The sequence below is a fragment of the Lithobates pipiens genome, unplaced genomic scaffold (genome assembly GCF_037356315.1).
Source record: "Lithobates pipiens isolate NorthernLeopardFrog02 unplaced genomic scaffold, aLitPip1_a1.2 Scaffold_8, whole genome shotgun sequence".
NCBI lineage: Eukaryota > Metazoa > Chordata > Amphibia > Anura > Ranidae > Lithobates > Lithobates pipiens.
In genome coordinates, this window is record NW_027507903.1 from 650311985 (window position 1) to 650338474 (window position 26490).

A 26490-nucleotide genomic window follows, 5' to 3' on the forward strand; every position below is an offset into this window, starting at 1 on the left:
ATTCATGTGGCGCTCACAGCCCACAATGCACTGCGCCATCGCAGTTCATTGCTGGCTCATGATTGGCCAAGCATGCGCTGTGACCCCGCATGCTTGGCCAATCACAGCGCCGGCAGTGAGGAGAGCCATAATTGGCCACAGGCAATTATAGCTCAGGGGGGTTAAGCACACGCCCCACACTATATAAGGCCGCCAGCATGGTGGCCTTGTGTAGTGTGTTGCGGCGGTCAGGGAAAGAGCAGTGTAGGCAGGGACAGTGTCTTTGTGGCTTGAAAACCTAGCGCTGTTAAAGTGGGTGTTGTGTTGTTTCTGTAATACAGGCATCTACAGCAGTTAAAGTGGGTGCTGTGTGCCTCCAGCATAGTATACACCTGAGGATACCCCTTATTGCTGGTGTTCTGTTTCTGTAATACAGGCATCTGCAGCAGTTAAAGTGGGTGTTGTGTGCCTCCAGCACAGTATACACCTGAAGATACCCTTTATTGCTGGTGTTCTGTTTCTGTAATACAGGCATCTGCAGCAGTTAAGGTGGGTGTTGTGTGCCTCCAGCAAAGTATACACCTGAAGATACCCCTTATTGCTGATTTTCTGTTTCTGTAATACAGGCATCAGCAGCAGTTAAAGTGGGTGTTGTGTGCCTCCAGCACAGTATACACCTGAAGATACCCCTTATTGCTGGTGTTCTGTTTCTGTAATACAGGCATCTGCAGCAGTTAAAGTGGGTGTTGTGTGCCTCCTGCACAGTATACACCTGAAGATACCCTTTATTACTGGTGTTCTGTTTCTGTAATACAGGCATCTGCAGCAGTTAAAGTGGGTGTTGTGTGCCTCCAGCAAGGTATACACGTGAAGATACCCTTTATTACTGGTGTTCTGTTTCTGTAATACAGGCATCTGCAGCAGTTAAAGTGGGTGTTGTGTGCCTCCAGCAAGGTATACACGTGAAGATACCCTTTATTACTGGTGCTCTGTTTCTGTAATACAGGCATCTGCATCAGCTAGAGTGGGTGTTGTGTGCCTTCTGCACAGTATACACCTGAAGCTATCAAATATTACTGGTGTTGTTCTGTTTCTGTAACACAGGCAGGCAGCTGCAGTAATTACAGTTGGTGTACTGTGTCATCTGCTCAGTGTGCACATAAAGCTACCCAATTGCTGGTTTTCCCATCTCCCTGCAGGCCATTACTATGTCTGGAAGGCCAACAAGGAGAGGCAGACAGTCACGAGCCAATAAAAGAGGGCAAGCAGGCTCTGTGTCTAGAGACAACAGTGTTGGTCGTGGACATGGTGCATCGTCATCAGCACGTGGCCATTGGACATGCTTGTCCTTATTTTCGGCAGCTGGACGTGTTGAGCCACATCATGCTGAAGACTTGCTAGAGTGGATGATCAAGCCCTCCTCATCCTCCTAATCCTCTCTCACCCAGGCTCAAAGACCCACACCAAAGAACAAAGCGGACCTCTCCTTGCTCCTCATCAGCTGGGATCTCCAACCAACTAGACCTTCAGTCCTCTCTGAAACCTGCACTGAGAGGAATGAAGGTGTAGAATTAGGCCGCGTGCACACGGGCGGATTGTCTGGCCAACTAAGTTCGTCAGACAATCCGACAGACAGTCCGTCCAACTTTTGAATGAACGGACTTGACCACACACGATGAACAGACAGTCCGCTGAAAGCTTGCGCGATGACGTATACAGCACGTACAACGGGACTAGAAAAACGACGTCCAATACACCGCAATGCAACCTTCGGCCGTGTAAATCCTTTCTGAGCATGCGCCATACTTAGTCCGTCCAACTTGCCTACACACGAGCGGACTCTTCCGCTGAAACCAAGTTTGGACGGACAAAACCAAGTTTGGACGGACAAAATTACGGAAATTCCGTAAGACTTTGTTCGTCAGACTGTCCGCTCAACAAGTCAGCTGAAGCCCACATACGAGCGGATTGTCCGCTGAAACACGGTTCAGCGGACTAAGTTGGACAGACAATCCGCCCGTGTGTACGCGGCCTTAGGTGTGTCACAGCCAAGTACTTGCGCGCACTCTGCTAACAGTACACCGACATCCGATTGTAGCAGGCAAATTTCCCTGCCCCAGCTGCTGGACCGTCGAAAGAAGTTCATTCCCAGCCATCCACATGCCCAGCGGTTGAATGCTAGCTTGGCTAAATTGCTAGCACTTCAACTGCTACCTCTATCTCTCTACTGGCATGTGAAAGGCAATGTCCATGCCTCGCTGGCCAGGCGGTCAGCGGTAAGGTGCATATTACCACTGACTCATGGTCCAGCAGGCATGGACAGGGACGTTACCTATTTTTCACGGCCCATTGGGTCACTCTTCTGGCAGCTGGGAAGGAGCCAGGACAAGGTGCAGTAGTGTTGGAGGTTGTTCCGCCACCACGCCTCGAAAATGCTACTACTACTGGTTTTGACACACCTCTCTCCTCCACCCCCTCCTCCTCTTCTTCTTCCTCCATGGCCTCTTCCAGTGCTTTGTCCTCGGAAACAGCGGTGCTCCGTAGGCGTTCAAGGGGCTACGCAAGTACGCAGGCAAAAAGATGCCATGCCATGCTTGCGCTGGTTTGTTTGGGGGACAGGAGCCACACTGGGGCAGATATTTTGTCAGCTCTGCAGGGGCAGGCCGAGAGGTGGTTGACGCCATGCCAGCTTAAGCCAGGAATGGTGGTTTGCGAAAATGGCACCAAGCTCCTCTCCGCCCTCCAACTGGGACAACTGACCCATGTGCCCTGTGTGGCTCACGTCCTTAACCTGGTGATGCAGCGGTTCATGGGCAGGTATCCAGGCTTACAGGATGTCCTGAGGCAGGCCAGGAAAGTCTGTGTGCATTTCCGCAAATCATATAATGCCAGTGCTCGGCTGGCTGAGCTCCAAAAGGATTTGAACCTGTCCAATAACCGCCTTATATGTGACATGCCCACCAGGTGGAACTGAACGTTGGCCATGCTGCAGCGGCTGCACACGCAGCAGAGGGCCATCAGTGAGTACCTGTGCGACTATGGCACTAGGACAGGGTCAGGGGAGCTCAGATTTTTCTCACCAGTGGGGCATGATCAGGGATGCATGCACTGTCCTGTCACCATTTGAGGAGGCCATGGGGATGGTAAGCAGTGACAGTGCATGCATGAGTGACACTGTACCTCTTCTCCACCTGTTGGAGCATACGCTGTGTGGAATAATGGACAGGGCACTTGAGGCAGAACAGAGGCATGAAGAGGAGGACTTCCTTGCCTCTCAAGGACCCCTTTATCCAGACAGTGTTCCTGCTGTCCCACCCATCACACAGGAAGAGCACAAGTAGGAGGAGGAGGAGGCGGCTTGTGTCAGCATGGAGGTGGAGCCTGGCACTCAGCATCAGCAGCAGCAGTCTTTTAGGGATGATTTACAGTTCCAAGAAACCCGTGGACTTGTACTTGGCTGGGAGGAGGTGGCTGCGGATCATGTTGTTCTTAGTGACCCAGAGGACTCCTGACCGAATGTGTCAGCTAACCTACGCTGCACGGCCTCCCTGATCCTGCAAAGCCTGCGGAAGGATCCTCATATTCTTCAGATCAAGGAGAGGGACCATTACTGGCTGGCCACTCTCCTTGATCCACGGTACAAGGGTAAGGTTGCCGACCTTATCTTGCCGTCGCAAAGGGAGCAGAGGATGAAACATCTCCAGGAGGCCTTGCAGAAAGGTCTGTGCAATGCGTTCCCAGAGACTGGGAGGTTACAAACTCCTGGTCCTGGACAACGTATTGCTGAGTCTTCGGTCAGTCACAGAAGGAGCGGTGGAGAAGGTTGCCGTCTGACCGGTCAGACAATTTTTTAGTCCGCAGCGCCAAGGTATGATCGGTTCCAGCAACCATCGCCAGCGTCTGATTTACATGGTGCAGGAATACCTAGGGGCAAGGTCAGACTTGGACACCTTTCCCACCAAAAATCCTCTGGCTTACTGGGTCTTGAGGATGGATTACTGGCCAGAGCTTGCACAGTATGCAATTTAGCTACTGGCCTGTCCTGCATCCAGCGTTCTTTCGGAACGCACCTTCAGTGCTGCTGGAGGCTTTCTAACCGATCACAGGGTGTGCCTGTCCACCGACTCAGTTGATCGACTGACCTTCATAAAGATGAATCAGTCTTCGATAACCACCAGCTACCAAGCACCTGAAGCTGATGTAACCGAATATTTTTTTTTTTGAAATATCACATCCCTTCAAGACTGCCTATGCTGATGCTGAGTGACTGTCCTGTTATGTTGACTGTCTATCCTCTTCCTCCTCCTCCTCCTGATATCTTGGAAGAACATTTTTGGTTCTGGGTGATGCCACCAGCCCAATTTTTCACCCCCTGTTTAACAGGGGCATGTAATTACAATTTTTGGTGCAATGCTTTGCAGCAGGGCTCATTCCTGCACTCCAACTAGAGTATATGGTAGAGGTTGCAGTGTCGCGACACCAGCACCAGTGCCTGAGGCCCAATTTTTCAGCCCCTGTTTAACAGGGGCGTGTAATTACAATTTTTGATGCAATGCTTTGCAGCAGGGCTCATTTCTGCACTCCAACTAGAGTATATGGGAGAGGTTGCAGTGTATAGGCCCAATTTTTCAGCCCTTGTTTAACAGTGGCATGTAATTACAATTTTTTGATGAAATGTTTTGCAGCAGGGCTCATTCCTGCACTCCAACTAGAGTATCTGGGAGAGGTTGCAGTGTCATGGCACCAGCACCAGTGCCCAAGGCCCAATTTTCCAGCCCCTGTTTAACAGGAGCATGTAATTACAATTCTTGATATAATATTTCACAGCAGGGCCTGTTCCTGCACCCACCGAAAGTAACTGTGAGGACTTATAGTGTTGTGCCACCAGCAGCACCACCACCACCACAACCACCAAAGGCCCAATTTTTCTACCACTGTTCAGCAATGGCATGTAATTACAATTCTTGATATAATCGTTTACAGCAGGGCACACCAGCGCCCACCAAGAGTCACTTTGAGGGCTTACAGTGTTGTGGCAGCACCAACACCTTAGGGCCACATTTCTGTAGAGCATATAGGGCAGGCCCCTACTTTCAAACATCTAACTTACAAACGTCTCCTTCTTGCAAACGGAAGGAGACAACAGGAAGTGAGATGAAAAAAAGACGGACGGCCCAAAAAATTATTCAAGGGTAATAACCCTTCCCTATGTTTTCCAAAAAACTTAAAAATAGATTTTTTGACTGGAGCTACACTTTAAAATGTACCAGTTCAAAATTACAAACAGATTCTACTTAACACAACAAACCTACACAGTCCCTGTCTTGTTTGCACTGCCTGTATACTGTTCTTCTGAGTATATTTGGCCTGGGGGCCCCACGTCTTTCCTTCTTTTAATTTGGGTACAGGGTTCCCCTTAATATCCGTACAAGACCCAAAGGGGCTGATAATGGGCAGGGGGGCTACCCATGCAATTTTTTCTCAATGATTTTCATTAATATTGCTGGAACAAGACATTACATTAAAACCACAAGCAGTTTTAAATGACTTTTTTTTTGTTAAATGTCATTTTGTGCAGGGACTGTTCTAAACAGGGGAAACACATTCCACTTCACAGGAATACTATAGACACCCCCCCAGGCACAATATTTAAAGGAATATTTCACATTTTTTTTTTCACTTTAATCGTCATTAAAATCAGTGCTCCCGGAAAACGGCCATTTAAAAAAACAAAAATTGGCATTCATCCATGTCCCCTGGGGCAGGAGCCAGGTCCCCAAACCCTTTTTTAGGACAATATCTTGCATATTAGCCATTAAAATTAGCACTTATTTTGAACCTTTCATCTTCTTCAACTAAGCTAAGTCCATTACTGGCCCCTGCAAGGATTGTGCTAAAATTGCTGCAGAAGAAGAAAAGTTAAAGTGTCCTCGTCTGTACATAATTCTTCCCTAATCCCTAGCCAAGGTACTCCAAAAATAAAAACACCAAAAAAAAAAAGAAAATTCTATTCTATTCTGATCTATTGTTTTTGATTCTGTTCTAATTTAAATTGATTCTATTTGAATTTTGGGAAATGGTTATATTTTTTCTATTCTAGTTTATTGTTTTTGTTGAATTCTATTCTTTTCTATTCTAATATAGTCTATTCTATTCTTTTTTCCCCTATTCTATTCTTTTCAATTATTTTCTCATGTTTTTTCATAAATTCTAATTAAATTATTCTATTCTATTTTGAAATTCAGAAGATGGTTATATTCTATTTTATTCTATTATTTTTATTCTATTCTAATCTTATTTTCTATTCTATTTTGTTCTGTTTTACTTTACTATTATATGTTATGCTTTTATTTTCTGTTATATTCTTTTCTATTCTGTTATATATTTTTTTCTTATTCAATTTCTTTATTTTCTATTCTATTTTATTCCATTCCATTATTGGAAATTGGAAAACTATTTGAAAACGATTCGAAACAATAAGAATTAGAATTTTGTCTGAATTATTATTTTTTTTTTTTCATCATTTCAGATTCGTTTAAATTCGGTACTTCAGATATACCACAATTTCCGAAAAAATGAAAATTTGACCTACTTTAAATTCCGAACAAAAAAAAAAAAACTGCACGTGTCTAATAGATGGATAGATAGATCTGGCAGATATTAACTGACTTTCTGTGTATTTCAGCTTTTCTTTACAGCGAAATTCAGCGAATGTTGGGAGTTTTGGGGAAAGTGACAGAAGAGGTCCAGAAAACGAAAAGTACGTTTATCCCGTCCTTCCTGATATCCCTGAATTTTCTGTTTTTTTTTTTTTTTTTTTACTATAAGGTGTGGTATCTGCACTAAAGGTTATAGCGGCAATTCCAGCAGATATAGTGGGGATCGAAAGTTTGGGCACCCCAGGTAAAAATGTGTATTAATGTGCATAACGAAGCCAAGGAAAGATGGAAAAATCTCCAAATGGCATCACGTTACAGATTAGACATTCTTATAATATGTCAAAAAAAAGTTAGATTTTATTTCCATCATTTACACTTTCAAAATTACAGAAAACAAAAAATGGCATCTGCAAAAGTTTGAGCACCCTGTAGAATTTATAGCATGCACTGCCCCTTTTGCAAAGCTGAGACCTGCCAGTGTCATGGATTGTTCTCAATCATCGTCTGGGAAGACCAGGTGATGTCAATCTCAAAGGTTTTAAATGGCCAGACTCATCTGACCTTGCCCCAACAATCAGCACCATGGGTTCTTCTAAGCAGTTGTCTAGAAAACTGAAACTGAAAATAGTTGACGCTCACAAAGCTGGAGAAGGCTATAAGAAGATAGCAAAGCGTTTTCAGATGTCAATATCCTCTGTTCGGAATGTAATTAAGAAATGGCAGTCATCAGGAACAGTGGAAGTTAAAACAAGATCTGGAAGACCAAGAAAAATATCAGACAGAACAGCTCGCAGGATTGTGAGAAAAGCAATTCAAAACCCACGTTTGACTGCACGATCCCTCCAGAAAGATCTGGCAGACACTGGAGTTGTGGTACACTATTCCACTATAAAGAGATACTTGTACAAATATGGTCTTCATGGAAGAGTCATCAGAAGAAAACCTCTTCTACGTCCTTGCCACAAAAATCAGTGTTTGAACTTTGCAAATGAACATATAGACAAGCCTGAGGCATTTTGGAAACAAGTTCTGTGGACCGATGAGGTTAAAATAGAACTTTTTGGCCGGAATGAGCAAAGGTACGTTTGGAGAAGAAAGGGCACAGAATAGAATGAAAAGAACCTCTGTCCAACTGTTAAGCATGGGGGTGGTTTAATCATGCTTTGGGGTTGTATTGCAGCCAGTGGCACAGGGAACATTTCACGAGTAGAAGGAAAAATGGATTCAATAAAATATTAACAATTTTGGATGGTAACTTGATGAAATCTATGAAAAATCTGAAGTTAAAGAGAGGATGGCTTCTACAAATGGATAATGATCCTAAACACACCTCAAAATCCCCGGGGATTACATCAAGAGGCTTAAACTGAAGGTTTTGCCATGGCCTTCACAATCTCCTGACCTCAACATTATTGAAAATCTATGGATAGACCGTAAAAGAGCAGTGCGTGACAGACAGCCCAGAAATCTCAAAGAACCGGAACACTTTTGTAAGGATGAATGGGCAAAGATACCTCAAACAAGAATTGAAAGACTCTTGGCTGGCTACAAAAAGCGTTTACAAGCTGTGATACTTGCCAAAGGTGGCAGTACAAGATATTAACTCTGCAGGGTGCCCAAACTTTTGCAGACGCCATTTTTGTTGTTTTCTGTAATTTTGAAAGTGTAAATGATGTAAATAAAATCTAACTTTTTTTTACATATTATAAGAATGTCTAATCTGTAATTTGATGCCATTTGGAGATTTTTACATCTTTCCTTGGCTTCGTTATGCACATTAATACACATTTTTTACCTGGGGTGCCCAAACTTTCGATCCCCACTGTAAGCTTTAGCTTACTATACAAAGTAGCATTTGAGTTAGGAGGGGCCAAATGAATGGGGAGGAGCCATGGTCGAATGTAATGTTATCGTGTGTAACTGTGACTAGTCAATTCTGTAGCACAGCCCTCTCCTTCCTTGTCCATCATCACCTTCTCCTAGTTGCATAGTAGGCGAGGTTGGAAAGAAGACACAAGTCCAACCTATGTCCTCATCTGGAAGTGTCTAATTGTCATCTTTGCTGGGCCAGCTCCTTTGCCACACCCCACATAATCTTTATGTAGCTGCCGGGGAAGGAGTAAACAGACCACATCTTAGGAATTTTCCTTAGGCCCCTTACACACGGGGCGGGCTCCACCACTCAGCGTGGAGTCTATCCACTGGTCACCAATGAGCAGGCAGGTGGCTTGTCCGTGTCCACTCCGCTTATGTCCAGGAGATATGGACATCTCCTCTATGGGTGGACAGATGTAAGCAGACTACCTGTCCATTTAGCTATCCGATCCACCAGGTGGATGGAGAATGGATCCCCATCTGTCTGTTTTTAGCGGATAGGATTGGATCAGATGTCGATGGGTGTAAAGGGACACCTGAAGGGTTTGATTGTGTCAAACCCTAGTGTAAGCTCTTGTACACACGGTCGGACATTCCGTGGCACTTTGTCCAATCGGAATTCTCTACACATGATCGGACAAGGTCCCCCTAGTTGAGAATACAATACATAACATACATACAAGACATAAAAGAAGCCAGGGGGTTACAATTGGAGATGTAATGCTATTTATCAATGATTCCCTTTCACTACAATTTTACTATCTTGGTCCATCTGAACTACTATAATGAATACAATGTGGCTTGTCCCTCGTAATCCTCTTTTCTTGGTCCCTCAGGCTCTCTTAATCTAACATGCAGTACGGGGTGGACACACTATGGACTCAGCTGTTACTACGTGTCCTCAGATACACAACCATGGAATGTTTCCAAGAAAGAATGTGAGGACCTGAATGCCCAACTGGTGGTCATTAATAGCGAGGGGGAGATGGTAAGAATGATGAGTTATTCCTGGTCATATCCTATATCTACCCCTCATAGATGTCATGTGCTGGAAATCAGGACTTGGGGTCTCATGTTTAAAGGTTATGGATTCATGTGACTTGCAAATTTGATGCATTTAATGTGGTACTATGATCTTGCATTTCCAGTTAGATACACTATATTACCAAAAGTCTTGGGACACCTGCCTTTACACTTACATGAACTTTAATGGCATCCCAGTCTTAGTCCGTAGGGTTCAATATTGAGTTGGCCCACCCTTTGCAGCAGGGGCGTAACTATAGGGGGTGTAGCAGTCATGACCGCAACTGGGCCCTGTGATGCAGGGGGCCCATGCAGCCCCCTCATCCCCTCCATATCCCCCTGGGGACAGGGACCCCTTCTCACGTGGGGACAGGGACCCCCACCTCCCCTGGGGACAGGGACCCCTTCTCACCTGGGGGCAGTAACTTCATCTGCCCTGGAGAAAAATACCTCATCTCTTCTGGGGACGGGGACTCAATCCTACCTAGGGACAGTCCCCCAATGGGGCACCTAAAAATGTAAATAAATAAATAAATAAAAACTACTGATACCAGTGGTGGAACTACAGGGCTAACAAAGGTCATACCTGTGATCACGCCCTGGAGTTCCACCGCCGGACTCGGAGGGAAGGGCCCTGGCCGGGGTTCAGGGGGGCCCTTCATAGTTTCTTGCACCGGGGCCCTGAAGGTTCTAGTTACGCCACTGCTTTGCAGCTATAACAGCTTCAACTGTTCTGGGAAGGCTGTCCACAAGGTTTAGGACTATGTCTATGGGAATGTTTGACCATTCTTCCAGAAGAGCATTGTGAGGTCAGGCACTGAGGTTGGATGGGGAGGCCTGGCTCGCATGCTTCCCATTTACATTATTCCACAACTAAGGTCCAGAATTATCTAGGTAACCCTGGAGATACCAAGTGAGAGCAATCAAATCTGCAGCCCATCGAGTCATAGAGCAGAAACTAAACAATCACATTCACCTACAGTGACCTAGAGCTAAATTTACCTAACACAAAAATACTGACTACAGTGAGCAATGCTAAATCTATCTACTCCTAGTACCTATCTAGGAGGGTGCTATGTATCTATCTACAGTGGTGTGAAAAAGTGTTTGCCCCCTTCTTCATTTCCTGTTCCTTTGCATGTTTGTCACACTTAAGTGTTTCGGAACATCAAACCAATTTAAACAATAGTCAAGGACAACACAAGTAAACACAAAATGCAATTTGTAAATGAAGGTGTTTATTATTAAAGGTGAAAAAAAATCCAAACCATCATGGCCCTGTGTGAAAAAGTGATTGCCCCCCTTGTTAAAACATACTATAACTGTGGTTGTCCACACCTGAGTTCAATTTCTCTCGCCACACCCAGGCCTGATTATTGCCACACCTGTTCACAATCAAGGCATCACTTAAATAGGAGCTGCTTGACACAGTAAGGTCCACCAGAAGATCCTTAAAAGCTACACATCATGCCGAGACCCAAAGAAATTCAGGAACAATTGAGAAAGAAAGTAATTGAGATCTATCAGTCTGGAAAGGGTTATAAAGCCATTTCCAAAGCTTTGGAAATCCAGCGAACCACAGTGAGAGTCATTATCCACAAATGGCAAAGACATGGAACAGTGGTGAACCTTCCCAGGAGTGGCCGGTCGCCCAAAATTACCCCAAGAGCGCAGCGACGACTCATCCAAGAGGTCACAAAAGACCCCACAACAACGTCCAAGGAACTGCAGGCCTCACTTGCCTCAGTTAAGGTCAGCGTTCATGCCTCCACCATCAGGAAAAGACTGGGCAAAAATGGCCTGCATGGCAGAGTTCCAAGGAGAAAACCACTGCTGGGCAAAAAGAACATCAAAGCTCGTCTCAATTTCTCCACAACACATCTTGATGATCCCCAAGACTTTTGGGACAACATTCTGTGGACCGATGAGACAAAAGTGGAACTCTTTGGAAGGTGTGTGTCCAAGTATATCTGGCGTAGAAGGAACACTGCATTTCATAAAAAGAACATTATACCAACAGTAAAATATGGTGGTGGTAGTGTGATGGTCTGGGGCTGTTTTGCTGCTTCAGGACCTGGAAGACTTGCCGTGATAAAAGGAACTATGAATTCTGCTGTCTATCAAGAGATCCTGAAGGAGAATGTCCGACCATCTGTTCGTGTACTCAAGCTGAAACGAACTTGGGTTCTGCAGCAGGACAATGATCCTAAACACACCAGCAAGTCCACCACCGAATGGCTGAAGAAAAACAAAATGAAGACTTTGGAGTGGCCTAGCCAAAGTCCTGACCTGAATCCTATTGAGATGTTGTGGTATGACCTTAAAAAGTCCGTTCATGCTCGAAAACCCTCTAATGTAACTGAATTAGGACAATTCTGCAAAGATGAGTGGGCCAAAATTCCTCCAGGACGCTGTAAAAGCCTCATTGCACGTTATCGCAAATGCTTGGTTGCAGTTGTTGCTGCTAAGGGTGGCCCAACCAGTTATTAGGTTTAGGGGGCAATCACTTTTTCACACAGAGCCATGATGGTTTGGATTTTTTTTCACCTTTAATAATAAACACCTTCATTTACAAATTGCATTTTGTGTTTACTTGTGTTGTCCTTGACTATTGTTTAAATTGGTTTGATGTTCCGAAACACTTAAGTGTGACAAACATGCAAAGGAACAGGAAATGAGGAAGGGGGCAAACACTTTTTCACACCACTGTATCCCAATATTATATATATATATATATATATATATATATATATATATATATATATATATATATATATATATATATATTCATCCCCAAGGTATTCTATTGGGTTGAAGTCAGGATTCTGTACAGGCCAGCCAAGTTCCTCCACCCCAAACTCTCCCATCCATGGCTTTATGGACCTTGCTTTGTGCACTGGTCCCAATCATTTGTTGGAGGGGGGATTATGGTGTGGGGGTTGCTTTTCAGGGGTTGGGCTTGGCCCCTTAGTTCCAGTGATTTGAATTCTTAAGGGGGTGTCAGCATACCAAGATATTTTGGACAATTTCATGCTCCCAACTTTGTGGGAACAGATTGGGGGATGGCCTCTTCCTGTTCCAACATGAGTGCACACCAGTGCACAAATTAAGGTCCATAAAGACATGGAGGAGCGAGTTTTGGGTGGAGGAACTTGACGGGCCTACACAGAGTCCCGACCTCAACCTGATAGAACACATTTGGGATGAATTAGAGCGGAGACTGCGAGCCAGGCCTTCTTGTCCTACATCAGTGCCTGACCTCACAAATGCACCTCTGGAAGAATGGTCAAAACATTCCCATAGACACGCTCCTAAACCTTGTGGATGGCCTTCCCAGAAGAGTTGAAGCTGTTATAGCGGCAAAGGGTGGGCCAACTCAATATTGAACCCTACAGACTAAGACTGGGATGCCAATAAAGTTCATGTGCATGTAAAGGCAGGCGTCCTAATACTTTTGGTAACATATTGTATATCTGAAAATTGACCAATCCGGATGTATTAATGGCCCATCTCATTTCTTGAGGTCCTTAAAATGCTACAGAAGTAAAAATACCCCCCCCCCCACCCCCCACATGTCCCTTTTTGGGAAAACAGACAGTCCAAGGTATTTAGTAAGAGGCATGGTGAGGTTTTTTTTTTTAAAGCGGGAGTCCACCGGGACTCCGCGTTTTTTTTTTTTTTTTTTAAAAGCCAGCAGCTACAAATACTGCAGCTGCTGACTTTTAAATAGTGACACTTACCTGTCCAGCGCGCCCGCGATGTCGGCACCCGAAGCCGATCGCTCGCTCGGCGGCCGGGTCCCGCCGCCATCTTGGGTATGGGAATCAGGAAATGGAGCCTTTCGGCTTCATTTCCCGGTTCCCTACTGCGCATGCGCGAGCCGCGCGGCGCAATCCGGACGGTCCCCGCTGCCTCTGGGAGCTGTGTGTTTCCCAGCAGGCAGCGGGGCACTTCCTGAAGGGGGCGGGCGCTTGCGGAACGGGGGCGTAACCTACGCTCGTTCCGCAGGCAGCTAGCCCGGAAGTGGGTGCAGTTACCTGGATTATCCAGGTAACTGCACCCCCCTCCCCCCTGAAAGGTGCCGATTGTGGCGCCGGAGGGGGGGAGGGATCAGATGAGCGGAGGTCCATTTTAGGGTGGACCTCCGCTTTAAGTTGTAATTTTTTTGTCCCAAATTTTGAACAAATTTATTAAAATTTGGGATTTTTTCACTTTTTTTTTTTTTACTGACACCAGTAGAGTACAGTGCCATCATATGACTGGTGTGGTGGTGATCAGGGATGCTGACTGGAGAGGGTATGTTATAAAATAATGAAATAAATAATGTTTTATTACATTTTTTAAACATTTTTTTTCTTAACATAATCAGTAAATAATACCACACTTTCAGACAAGACCTTTAATTAAAAAAGAAAAAAAAGAAAAAAAGTCTAATGATGTATATCCATAAATATTCAGATCATCCAGGGAGGCCGATCCACTCTCAGCAAATGATATCTCCCAGCTCCTGTTGCTAAATGGGGTGGAGTCTCTTGGGTGATATCCGCTACCCTTTGTTTACATGGTTCGGGGATTCCCAGCCGGTAAAGCTCTGTTCACATCTTGGCATCCTGGATCGCGGGCAGAGTTGTAGCGATTTTGCCAAATGATCCACGACACAAAGATGTGAATGGAGCCTAAATGTATGGGGGCCCGGCTACAGCGCGGGCCTTAATTGTCAGGAGGGCGTCCCTGGACGTCCTCCCGAGCAAGCACAGTCTGCGTGACCCTGCGGGTCGCACGCGGCACACTCTGTGACCACCGAGTCAATGAGACCGGGCTGATCACAGATCCAAGTAAGTGGTCGATCACGGCCCTTTACCACGTGATCAGCTGTCAGCCAATGACGGCTGATCACGGGATCTAAACAGAAGCTCGGTAATCGGCTTCTGTCAGAGGGACATCATTTAGAAAGCCACAGCTGTGCCCACCAATGTCACCTGCTAGTACCCACTGTGCCACCTACCAGTGCCAACTACCAGCACTCACAGTGCCACCCATCAATGCCCACCAGTGCTGCCAATCAATGCCCATCACTGTCTAATAATCAGTGCCACAGATCAGTGCTGCCAATCAGTGTCACCTTCCAGTGCCTACCAGTGCCCATCAGTGCCCCTATGAGTGCAGCTTATCAGTGCCACCTATCAGTGCCCTTCAGTGCCAACCACCAGTGCCAACTATCAGTGCCACCTCTCAGGGTCACCTATCAGTGCCGCCTCATTAGTGCTTATCAGTGCCACCTCTCAGTGCCCATTAGTGCCACCTTATCAGTGCCTATCACTGCCCATCAGTGCCACCTATCAGTGCCCATCAGTGCCACCTATCAGTGCCCATCAATGCTGCCTATCAGTGCCCATCGGTGCAGCCTTATTAGTGCACATCGGTGAAGGAGAAAAATTACTTGTTTTCAACATTTTATAACAAACTATGAAACAGTTGTTTTTTTTGTTGTTGTTTTTTCAAAATTTCGGTCCATTTTGTTTTATTTAGCAAAAGAATAAAAAACCCAGCAGCAATTAAATACCACCAAAAGAAAGGTCTATCTGTGTGAAAAAAATGATAAAAACTTCATTTGGGTACAGTGTTGTATGACCGCGCAATTGTCATTCAAAGAGTGACAACGCTGAAAGCTGAAAATTGGTCTGGGCAGGAGGGGGGTTTAAGTGCCCAGTAAGCAAGTGGTTAACAACCATTGACAGGAAGGGCCCTGTCATATATAGTAGCTGTAGAAAAATTACACTTCTATATATGATGTTGGGAGCCTGTAGAACCAGAGAAAAATCCAGATTATGATGGAAAGCTTGGACAGCCAATGTTAAGCCAGAATTCGTATAAAAAAAGAGATGGAGGTCATCAGCTCATGGTTGAGTAATAGCTACACCATATTGGATATGTGTCTACTGGTGCAGCGTCCCACCGAAATGAGTGTGGTCTCCGTAAGCTATACCATAGACTCAAGATTTGTCTTAATTGTGGTGATTATGGCTTACAGCTCATGAAAACCCCAAATCCACAACCTCAGAAGATTAGAATATTGTGAAAAGGTGCAATATTCTTGCCTCAAAATGTCCCACTCTAATCAGATAATTAAGCCACCTGCAAAGGGTTCCCGAGCCTTTAAATGGTCTCTCAGTCGGGTTCAGTAGGAATCACAATCATGGGAAAGACGGCTGACCTGACAGTTGTGCAGAAAATCATCATTGACGCCCTCCATAAGGAGGGAAAACCTCAAAATGTAATTGCAAAAGAAGTTGGATGTTCCCAAAGTGCTGTATCAAAGCACATTAATAGAAAGTTACGTGGAAGGGAAAAGTGTGGAAGAAAAAGGTGCACAAGCAGCAGAGATGACCACAGCCTGGAGAGGATTGTCAGGAAAAGGGCCTTCAAAAGTGTTGAGAACTTTCACAAGCAGTGGACTGAGGCTGGAGTCATCAGTGCATCAAGAGCCACCACACACAGACGGATCCTGGACGTGGGCTTCAAGTGTCGTATTCCTCTTCTCAAGCCACCCCTGAACAACAAACAATGTCAGAAGCGTCTTACCTGGGCTAAAGAAAAACAGACCTGGTCTGCTGCTCAGTGGTCCAAAGAAGTCCTCTTTTCTGATGAGAGCAAATTTTGCATCTCATTTGGAAACCAAGGACCCAGAGTATGGAGGAAGAATGGAGAGGCACGCACTGCAAGGTGCTTGAAGTCCAGTGTGAAGTTTCCACGGTCTGTGTTGATTTGGGGAGCCAAGTCATCTGCTGGTGTTGGTCCACTGTGCTTCATTAAGTCCAAGGTCAATGCAGCCGTCTACCAGGAGATTTTGGAGCACTTCATGCTTCCTTCCACAGATGAGCTCTATGGGGATGCTGACTTCATTTTTCAGCAGGACTTGGCACCTGCCCACACTGCCAAAAGCACCAAAACCTGGTTCAGTGACCATGGGATTACTGTGCTTGATTGGCCAGAAAACTCGTCTGACCTGAACCCTATAGAGAATCTATGGGGGATTGGCAAGAGAAAGATGAGAGGCACATGAGACCAAACAATGCAAAAGAGCTGAAGACCACTATTGAAGCCTCCTGGTCCTTCCATAACACCTCAGCCGTGCCACAGGCTGATGGCTTCCATGTTACGCCACATTGAGGCAGTAATTGCAGCAAAAGGGGCCCAAACCAAGTACTGAGTACATAGGCAAGCTTATACTTTTCAGAGGTCCGATATTGTTCTATGTACAATCCTTGTTTTATTGATTGCATGTAATATTCTAATTTTCTGAGATTGTGAATTTGGGGTTTTTGTGAGCTGTAAGCCATAATCATCACAATTATGACAAATCACGGCTTGAACCATCTTGCTTTTGCATGTAATGAGTCTATCTCATATATTAGTTTCACCTTTTAAGTTGCATTAGTGAAATAAATGAACTATTGCACGATATTCTAATTTTTCGAGTATCACCTGTATTGCAATCACTAAATACCCATCACCAACACCTTGGTCCACTTAAAAATGAAGACAACGTTGTCTAAACAAAAACAACTATATCACATAAAGTGCATACTGTATATGCATCAGATACCATCTATAGAGCTACCTAATAAAGTGCAGAGGATGTTAGGTGATTGGCTCACAGATCCCGGCGAGTACCACCGTTGATCAGTGTGCTCAGCCCGTCATTGGTGCTCAAGAAGCCCCCCAGCTGGGGGATATACAAGGGTAATGATGAAAATAGCTGTACACTTGAAGTCCCTGGAATAATGTACCGTTAGTTAACTTGAAGATGTTTGTGATGAACTGTTATTAAGGCCTGTGCAGAAGGTGGCATACAGCCACTGGTTAGTGGACAGTCTAGGTCAGTGATGGCGAACCTTGGCACCCCAGATGTTTTAGAACTACATTTCCCTTGATGCTCATGCACTCTGCAGTGTAGTTGAGCATCATGGGAAATGTAGTTCCAAAACATCTGGGGTGCCAAGGTTCGCCATCACTGGTCTAGGTAATCAATCATTTTATAAGGCCAAGTAATTAAAGACTAAAGCAAAGTACAGTCCCGGAAAATAAGCAGCTGAGGACAACGGCCGCAAATCTGAACAGGCATGGTATTGACAGATATAGAGCAGACTCACGTGGACCACTGGTCCGTTCACCCAGCCATAGTACACAGGGGACATAGATGCTCAGGCAGGTGTCTCAATGTCTCCATAAAAGTCCACAGATGGCTGAGGGTCATACACTGCATAGGGCTTTAGCAGCTGGAGCAATCTACTGCCATCTATCGATCTGGGAGGCCTGGCTGGGAGTTCTGCTGGGCGCTATATAGCGCTGTTTGTTGTCCCAGGTGCCGTCCTAGTAGCTTAGCCAAAGATGCCTGCTGCTGACTTCAAAACAGTGTACTGCGCATGCGCCAGCGTGACGTAATGCATCATCCGTGATGAGAAAAATGTCACCCTTGTGGTCCAACATTTGAAGGGGCGCATGCTTCCCGTGCTTAGAACTGCCCCTGCACAAAGTGTAATTTCTGCAGAAATTTTTTTTATTTAAAATCACTCGCGGCTATAATGAATGGTCGGCTCCGTAATACAGAGAACACTCAATGAGATTCATTGATAAAAAAAAAAAAAAAAAAAAAAAAAGCATTGGGTTCCCCCAAATTCAATTACCAGGCCCTTCAGGTCTGGTATGGATATTAAGGGGAACCCCGCGTCAAATTAAAAAAAAAAATTACATGGGGGTCCCCCTAAAAATCCATACCAGACCCTTTATCCGAGCACGTAAACTGGCAGGCTGCAGGAAAAGAGGGGGGACAAGATAGCGCCCCCCCCTCCTGAACCATACCAGGCCACATGCCCTCAACATTGGGAGGATGCTTTGGGGGTCTGTGACCCCTTAAAGCACCATGTCCCCATGTTGATGGGGACAAGGGCCTCATCCCCACAACCCTGGCCGGTGGTTGTGGGGGTCTGCAGGTGGGGGTGCTTATCAGAATCTTGAAGCCCCCTTTAACAAGGGGACCCCCAGATCCCGCCCCCCCATTTGAAATGGTAAGGGGGTAAAAAAATACCCCTACCATTTCACAAAGAAAGTGTAAAAAATGGTTAAATAAGACAAACACACTTTTGAAAAATTGCTTTATTAAAAATAAAAAAAATAAACTAAAGATTCCAGCGGTGGTAATCCACTCTTGCTATCCAGCGACGGATTATCATCTCTCCGGGGTCCAGCGATGGCTCATCTGATCCAGCGACGGGTGATTTCTCAGTCCAGGTCAGTCCATCCATCCATCCGATTTCTGTCTCCACTGAGGAGACACTGCGGGGATCCCAGCACTGACGTTTCTTATATTAGGAGGGTGGGGCCACTTGTCACCTGACCCCGCCCCCTCTGACGCTCATGAGGGAAGCCAGGGCTTCCCCAATGACGTATGGGTGACCCCGCCCCCCTCTGATGTAACGCAGGTTTCCATTACACCCTCACCCTCCTAATATAAGAAACGTCAGGCGCCAGGATCCCCGCAGTGTCTCCTCAGTGGAGACAGAAGACGGATGCATGGATGGACTGTGCTGGACTTAAAATCACCCGTTGCTGGATCAGATCAGCCATCGCTGGACCCCAGAGAGATGATCATCCGTCGCTGGATAGCAAGAGTGGATTACCACCGCTGGAATCTTTTTCTTTTTTTCTTTTTTTCATTTTTAATAAAGGAATTTTTCAAAAGTGTGTTTGTCTTATTTAACCATTTTTTACACTTTCATTGTGAAATGGTAGGGGCACTTTTGTACCCCCTTACCATTTCAAACAGGGGGGGCTGGGATCTGGGGGTCCCCTTGTTAAAGGGGGCTTTCAGATTCTGATAAGCCCCCCGCCCGCAGACCCTCACAACCACCAGCCAGGGTTGTGGGGATGAGGGCCTTTTCCCCATCAACATGGGGACATGGTGCTTTGAGGGGTCACAGACCCCCAAAGCATCCTCCCAAAGTTGAGGGCATGTGGCCTGGTATGGTTCAGGAGGGGGGGGCTCTCTCTCGTCCCCCCCTCTTTTCCTGCGGACTGCCAGGTTTGCGTGCTCAGATAAAGGGTCTGGTATGGATTTTTAGGGGTACCCTCACGTAAATTTTGATGCGGGGTCCCCCTTAATATCCATATCCATACTGAAGGGCCTGGTAATTGAATTTGGGGGAACCCCACACTTTTTTTTTTTTTTTTAATCAATGAATGTATTGTCGGCTCCCATAATACAGAGAACAGTCAATGAGTGTTCTCTGTATTACGGAGCTGACAATTCATTATAGCCGCAAGTGATTTTAAATGGATTTTTTTTTCTGCAGAAATGACACTTTGTGCAGGGACAGTTCTAAGCACCAGAAATATGTGCCCCTTCACAGGCATACTATAGACACCCCCCAGGTACGAAATCTTAAGGAATATTACACTTTAATTGTTTCACTTTAATCATTATTAAAATCACTGCTCCTGAAAAAACGTCAGTTTTTAAAACTTTTTTTGCATTGATCCATGTCCCCTGGGGCAGGACCCGGGTCCCCAAACACTTTTTAGGACAGTAACTTGCATATTAGCCTTTGAAATTAGCACTTTAGATTGTGAACGTTCGAGTCCCATAGACTTTAATAGGGTTCTAAAGTTCACACGAAGTTTAGGTCTGTTCGCAGGTTCTGGTGCGAACCGAACAAGGGGGGTGTTCAGCTCATCCTTAGACAGGGCACTGGAAGCAAAGCAGCAGGAGGAAGAGGAAAAACATGCGCCCCTTCACAGGCATACTATAGACACCCCCCAGATACGAAATTTAAAGGAATATTACACTGTTATTGTTTCACTTTAATCATTATTAAAATCACTGTTCCTGAAAAAACTGCAGTTTTTAAAACTTTTTTTTGCATTGATCCATGTCCCCTGGGGCAGGACCCGGGTCCCCAAACACTTTTTAGGACAGTAACTTGCATATTAGCCTTTAAAATTAGCACTTTAGATTTCTCCCATAGACTTGTATAGGGTGTTCCGGCTTTTCGAATTTGCCGCGAACAACCCAAATTGTTCACTGTTTGCTAAACAGGCGAACAGGCGATGTTCGAGTCGAGCATGAGTTCGACTCTAACTCGGAGCTCATCCCTACACAGGACTTAATAACAGTTCATCACAAACATCATCAAGTTAAAGTGGTTGTAAACCCTTACAACCAACTTTGACCTACAGGTAAGCCTAGATTAAGGCTTACCTGTAGGTCCAAGAAATATCTCCTAAACCTACACGGTTTAGGAGATATTTGCCGAAAGACAGGCACCGCTGTCTATAGAGCATGCGGCGCAGACAGCAGCGTGCAGGCGCACTGAGCGCGGCACCCGTCAACAGCGATATTCCGCACGTGGCTGCTCCCGTGCGCATGCGCGGGAGTGACGTCATCGCGGCTTCGCCGAATGACAGCGGCGGAGCTGCGAGACCCCACCGAGAAGATGGATGCGCCGGACTACAGGGGACAGCGGTGACTTCGGTGGCTCCTGTGTCAGGTAAGTGACACATAATGGGCTACTATGCGATGTATAGTAGTCCATTATGCTTTACCTTTGCAGGGAATGAAAGAGGAAGTAAACTCATCAGGGTTTACTTCAATGGTGATACTCACCGGGATCTGTGAGCCAATCACCTGACATCCTCTGCACTTTATTAGGTAGCTCTATAGTGGGTATCTGATGCATATATGCACTTTATGTGACGTAGTTGTTTTTATTTAGACAACGTTGTCATCATTTTTAAATGAGCCTAGGTGTTGGTGATGGGTATCTAGTGTTTGCAATATGTACAATTCATTTTCTCTTTTTCAAGGCGCCTGGTCCACCCATAGCTCTTTTTAGAGAATTTCTTTTTCCTAATTTTTGTTTTCGTAAGTAAGAACTCATGCTTAGTCCTTTAGTTTAAATTCCATGATTTTATGTTGGATTTCAGCAGACCGTCACAAGATTGTTATTCTAGAGCAGTGTTTTTCAACTCCAGTCCTCAAGGCACCCCAACAGGTCATGTTTTCAGGATTTCCATTATTTTGCACGGGTGATTTGATCAGTTTCACTGCCTTGGTAATTACCACAGCCGTTTCATATGAGGGAAATCCTGAAACCATGACCTGTTGGGGTGCCTTGAGGACTGGAGTTGAGAAACACCGTTCTAGAGTACAAGCGTTCAACCTTGACCTTGCTGTCCGTTTTTTTTTTTAAGGCTTACCCCAAGGTTGTCCCGAGCCTGGAGATGGGTCGTGCCATGTCTGTGTTTCAGGGGGAGGGTTAGGTTGAGGGGGTAACGTGTTCCTGGTGCCACATTTTTTTTTCTATCCAGTCCAAAAATATACTGGTAGCTCAACTGGCTTTTCACCAAATCAGCCAAAGCATGTGTGTGTGTGTAAAATATGGTGTACAGTGAAAATTCACAGCATGATGTTTTTTGTTTTTTTTTTCTTCTGAAGAATTATGTGCGTGGAATTTCACAAGGTATCACAGACATATGGATCGGTCTAACGGACGCGGATGGAACGTGGAAATGGGTGGATGGAACGCCTTATGACATAACTCCAGAGTAAGACAATAAAACCCCAAATATCAAAGCCCTTCTCACACATCCCCAACGCTTAGATCTGGCAAAATGGTCTGGCACACTGATGGATCCTTGAGCTGAAGTACATCACCGAGGCTTTGATTCACTCCACCCAGAGTTTTACAGCATATTTTCACTCAGTAATTCATAATGTATGCAATATCAATAATGATCTATGAGCTTGCCCTTGTGAGCAGAGCGTACCAGTAGTGGGGGGGGGGGGGGCTGGGTAGTGGGATTGGCATTGCAATAAAAAATTCCAAGTTGTGCCACCTCTTCTCCAGATCTATGTACTTGACGTGCCTCCTCTTACTTGTCTCTCGGTACGAGTGGAGAATAAACATCCTTAAATCTAAGCTTCCTCAAAGTCAATGTATGTGAAACTTTGACATTAGGTTTCATATCCTTTAGTACTTTCTATTTCTAGAACTCACTGACTTCCTAATATAGGTAGATGAACATAGAGGATGGAAGTGGAGGGAAGAACGGGGCTTACTTCCTGCAACATGTACAGTAGAGACAGAAATTAAATGCTATCTTACTTTACTCAGTAAGTGATGTCACTGTGATGTCACTGTGACAGCTGAATGTAAAAAAAACAATGTCGGCAACAAAAAAAGGGGGAAATAAATGGCGTGGGATCACCCCATGCATACCAGGCCCTTTGGGTCTGATATCGATTTTAAGGTGGAAACCCATGCCAAAATAATAAAAAAATGGCGTGGGTTCCCTCCCGTCCATACCAGGTTCTTTAGGTCTGGTATGGATTTTTAGGGGAACCCCATGCCAAAATGATAAAAAAAACAGCGTGGGGTTCATACCAGGTCCTTTGGGTCTGGTATGAATTTTAAGGGAAACCCCATGCCAAAATAATAAAAAAATGCCATGGGTTCCCTCCCGTCCATACCAGGTTCTTTAGGTCTGGTATGGATTTTTAGGGGAACCCCATGCCAAAATGATAAAAAAAAAATGGTGTGGGGTTCATACCAGGTTCTTTAGGTCTGGTATAGATTTTTAGGGGAACTCCATGCCAAAATGATAAAAAAACGGTGTGGAGTTCATACCAGGTCCTTTGGGTCTGGTATGAATTTTAAGGGAAACCCCGGCCAAAATAATAAAAAAAACGGCGTGGGGTCTTTAGGTCTGGTATTGATTTTAAGGGGAACCCCATGCCAAAATGATAAAAAATGGTGTGGGGTCCATATCAGGTAATTTGGGTCTGGTATGAATTTTAAGGGGAACTCCATGCCAAAATACTTAAAAAACAGCGTGGGGTCCCTCCCGTCTATGCCAGGTTCTTTAGGTCTGGTATGGATTTTAAGGGGAACTCCATGCCGAAATAATAGAAAAAAAAGGCGTGGAGACCCCCCAGAATCTATCAGACCCTTATCTGAGCATGCAGCCTGGCAGGTTACTAAAGCAAGGACCCCCCCCGAACCATACCAGGCCACATGCCCTCAACATGTGGGGGTGCTTTGGTCGATAGGGACAAGAGTCTCTTACCCAACTTCCTGGGCTGTGGTCGTGGGGGCATGGGGGCAGGGGGGCTTATTTGGAAGCCCCCTTTAACAAGGGAAATTGTGGAGAGGATGCCCTCATCCCCATCAACATCATCACCCATGTTGAGGGCATGTGGCCTGGTATGGTTTGAGGAGGGGGGGGGGGGCACTTGCTCTTCCCCCTCTTCCTGATGTTCCGGGCTGCACCCTCATATAAGGGTCTGGATTTTGGGGTGGCACTCCATTTTTATTTATTTTTTCTAATATTGACATGGGGTTCGTCATAAAATCCATAACAGACCCTAAGGGCCTAATATGCACAGGAAAATCTGGAATTTGTTCCGCACAAGTCACACTCAAAGTCGCATGAAAATCGCAGCTCTATGATGCAGGTGCAACTTTCATGTGACTTTTGATGGTTTACCTTGAAGTCTATGGACCTCAAGTCGCATGAAAGTCAGACCAATGTAGTGCAGGAACTATTTTGAAGTCGTTGGAACATGAAGTCACACAGATGAATGACATGTTTAAAGTCACTTTAAGATCGAAAGGGGAACAGAAACGTCTGTTGTGTTGCTTAGACACATAGCCTAAAGCCCCATACACACCATCTGGGGAAGAGTACTTCTCACCTAGCCAATCAGGAAAAGATCGGAAAAAATAGGTGAGAGGAAGAACTTCTCGCATAGACAATGAGGAGAGAATTTGGAGACTCTACCTTTTTTACAGAGAAGGTCAGGGAAGAACCTGGAGAACAGAACCATTTGGAAATCCAATCAGGGAAGGAGCTGCAGAAAAAAAAAAACTCCTTACATAGCCAATCAAGGAAAGAGATGGGGAAAAACCCCTTCGACTAGACCTATGTATTTGCAGGTTTGACCACAACTGATCTAGACTCAATAGAATGTGCAATCAAATCGTGACATGTACCCAGTTGTTTTGCAGCTCATCACAATCGAGAAGCTCACACTTTAAAAATCCAACTCATTTCTTGTCTAAATCTAAGGACAAAAATGTCACATATTGCAGATTACCAGTCCTTAGATGTAGTGGTTGCGTTATTTTTTTTATTTTTTTATTCCTTTATGTTCACCTGGTGATCCTGCCATTAATGCCCTGTACACACGACCGGACTTTCCAGCAGACTAAGTCCGACGGGCTTCCCGCTGGAATTCCGATGGACATTATGGAATAGGTCCGCCGGTCTTCCCGATGGACTTCCAAATGAACGGACTTGGCCACACACGGACTAAAGTGCGTTTATTTTGAACGTGATGAGTTACGATGGGACTAGAAAAGGTCTTCTCCTTCTCCTTTTTCCTCGAAGCACCTACCCCCCCATGTTGAGGGCATGCGGCCTAGTACGACTCAGGAGCGGGGGGGGGGGGGGGGCGCTCGTTTGTCCTGCGTGCTCGGATAAGGGTCTGGTATGGATTTTGGGGGGACCCCCACGCCGGGTTTACAGCGTAGGGGGTTCCCCTTAAAATCCATACCAGACCTAAGAGCCTAGTATGCCCTTGGAGGGGCATTCCCTCTCGCTGCAATAGGAAAATGTGTTTTTCCTATTGCAGCGAGTGCGAGATGTACAGTACCCTGCAGCCGAGAACCAGCGCAATAGGATCGCGCTGGAAACATTCTGGTGGGCAGGTGCTGTAGCTGCCCTTGCATCGTATTTAGTCCGTCGGACCAGCATACAGACGAATGGGTTTCCCGCTAGGAACTGGGTCAGACAGAGTTCCGGTGAGAAAATTTAAAAGGGTTGTAAAGCTTTGTTTTTTATTTTCTAAATAGGTTTCTTTAAGCTAGTGCCATGTTTTTTTTTTCTTTGTCTGAATTTCCCACTTCCTGTTTCTCCTCAGTAAACTTCACACCATCATCTGAGCGGTGTTTAGTCAGCCAGAACAGCTTACTGAGGAGGAACAGGAAGTGAGAAATTCAGACAAAGAAAAAAAAAAACATTTAGAAGGGAAATCGAAGGAAAAGATAAGTGAACCAACAATGCACTAGCTTAAAGGAACCTATTTAGAAAATGAAAAACGAACCTTTACAACCCCTTTAAAACATGATCTATTTCTAAAGTCCGCCGGATTTTTGGCAAGCAAAGGTCTGATGGAGCCCACACATGATCGAATTGTCCGACGGATTTGTTCCGTCGGTCCTTTGCTGTCAAAAAGTCTGATCATGTGTACGCGGCATTAGAATGACAGCCCTTCCTTTCTGTACCTATGGAGGAGCAGTCTTGTCCACCAAGGACAGGAAGTATGTCTTGGGACTACAGAACTGCTCCTTCTCTCTTCATCTCTATAACCATACCTCCCAACATTTTGAGATGGGAATGAGGGACACCTACATGCAAACGTATGTAGGCATAGGACACGCCCCCTCCTGACACACCCCCTTAAAGGAGAATTAACCCCAAAAAAAGGTTAATTAAATCCACAAGGGCTTTTTCTTTGCCACTCCTATTCCTTTATATTGGCTTTTAACATTTACAAATGCAGCCATTTTGAATTTAGATGAAAGGTTTAGCACTGTAAAACACTTTTTGAAAGATAAAAAAGTGCACAAAAAGTGGATCAGACCAAAATGAGGGACAAATGAGGAGGAATGAGGGACAGAAGGACGTTGCTCCAAATCAGGGACAGTCCCTTGAAATCAGGGACAGTTGGGAGCTATGCTATAACATAGGAGGAGAGGTAACGTAGTTCAAAGAAAAGAACTGGGAAGGTCGAGAACATTGTTTGTTTGAGATTTTGGTGTACAGGAAATGGCAAGCATGCTGGATTTCTATCAGGATAGACTGGTATTTTCTGGACTTCCTGAAAATGTATTAG

At 45.2% G+C, this 26490-nt stretch overlaps 1 protein-coding gene across 3 annotated transcripts in view; it reads left to right on the forward strand.

Annotated features, from left to right (window-relative positions):
- LOC143961701 (asialoglycoprotein receptor 1-like) overlaps positions 1-26490 on the forward strand; it is a 105691-nt gene that overhangs the window by 76362 nt on the left and 2839 nt on the right. For all 3 annotated transcript variants that reach the window (XM_077471020.1, XM_077471022.1, XM_077471021.1), the window contains exons 8-10: positions 6665-6739; positions 9350-9501; positions 22030-22139. In XM_077471020.1, coding sequence (XP_077327146.1) covers positions 6665-6739; positions 9350-9501; positions 22030-22139 — 337 coding nt within the window. The remainder of the gene's footprint in view (positions 1-6664; positions 6740-9349; positions 9502-22029; positions 22140-26490) is intronic.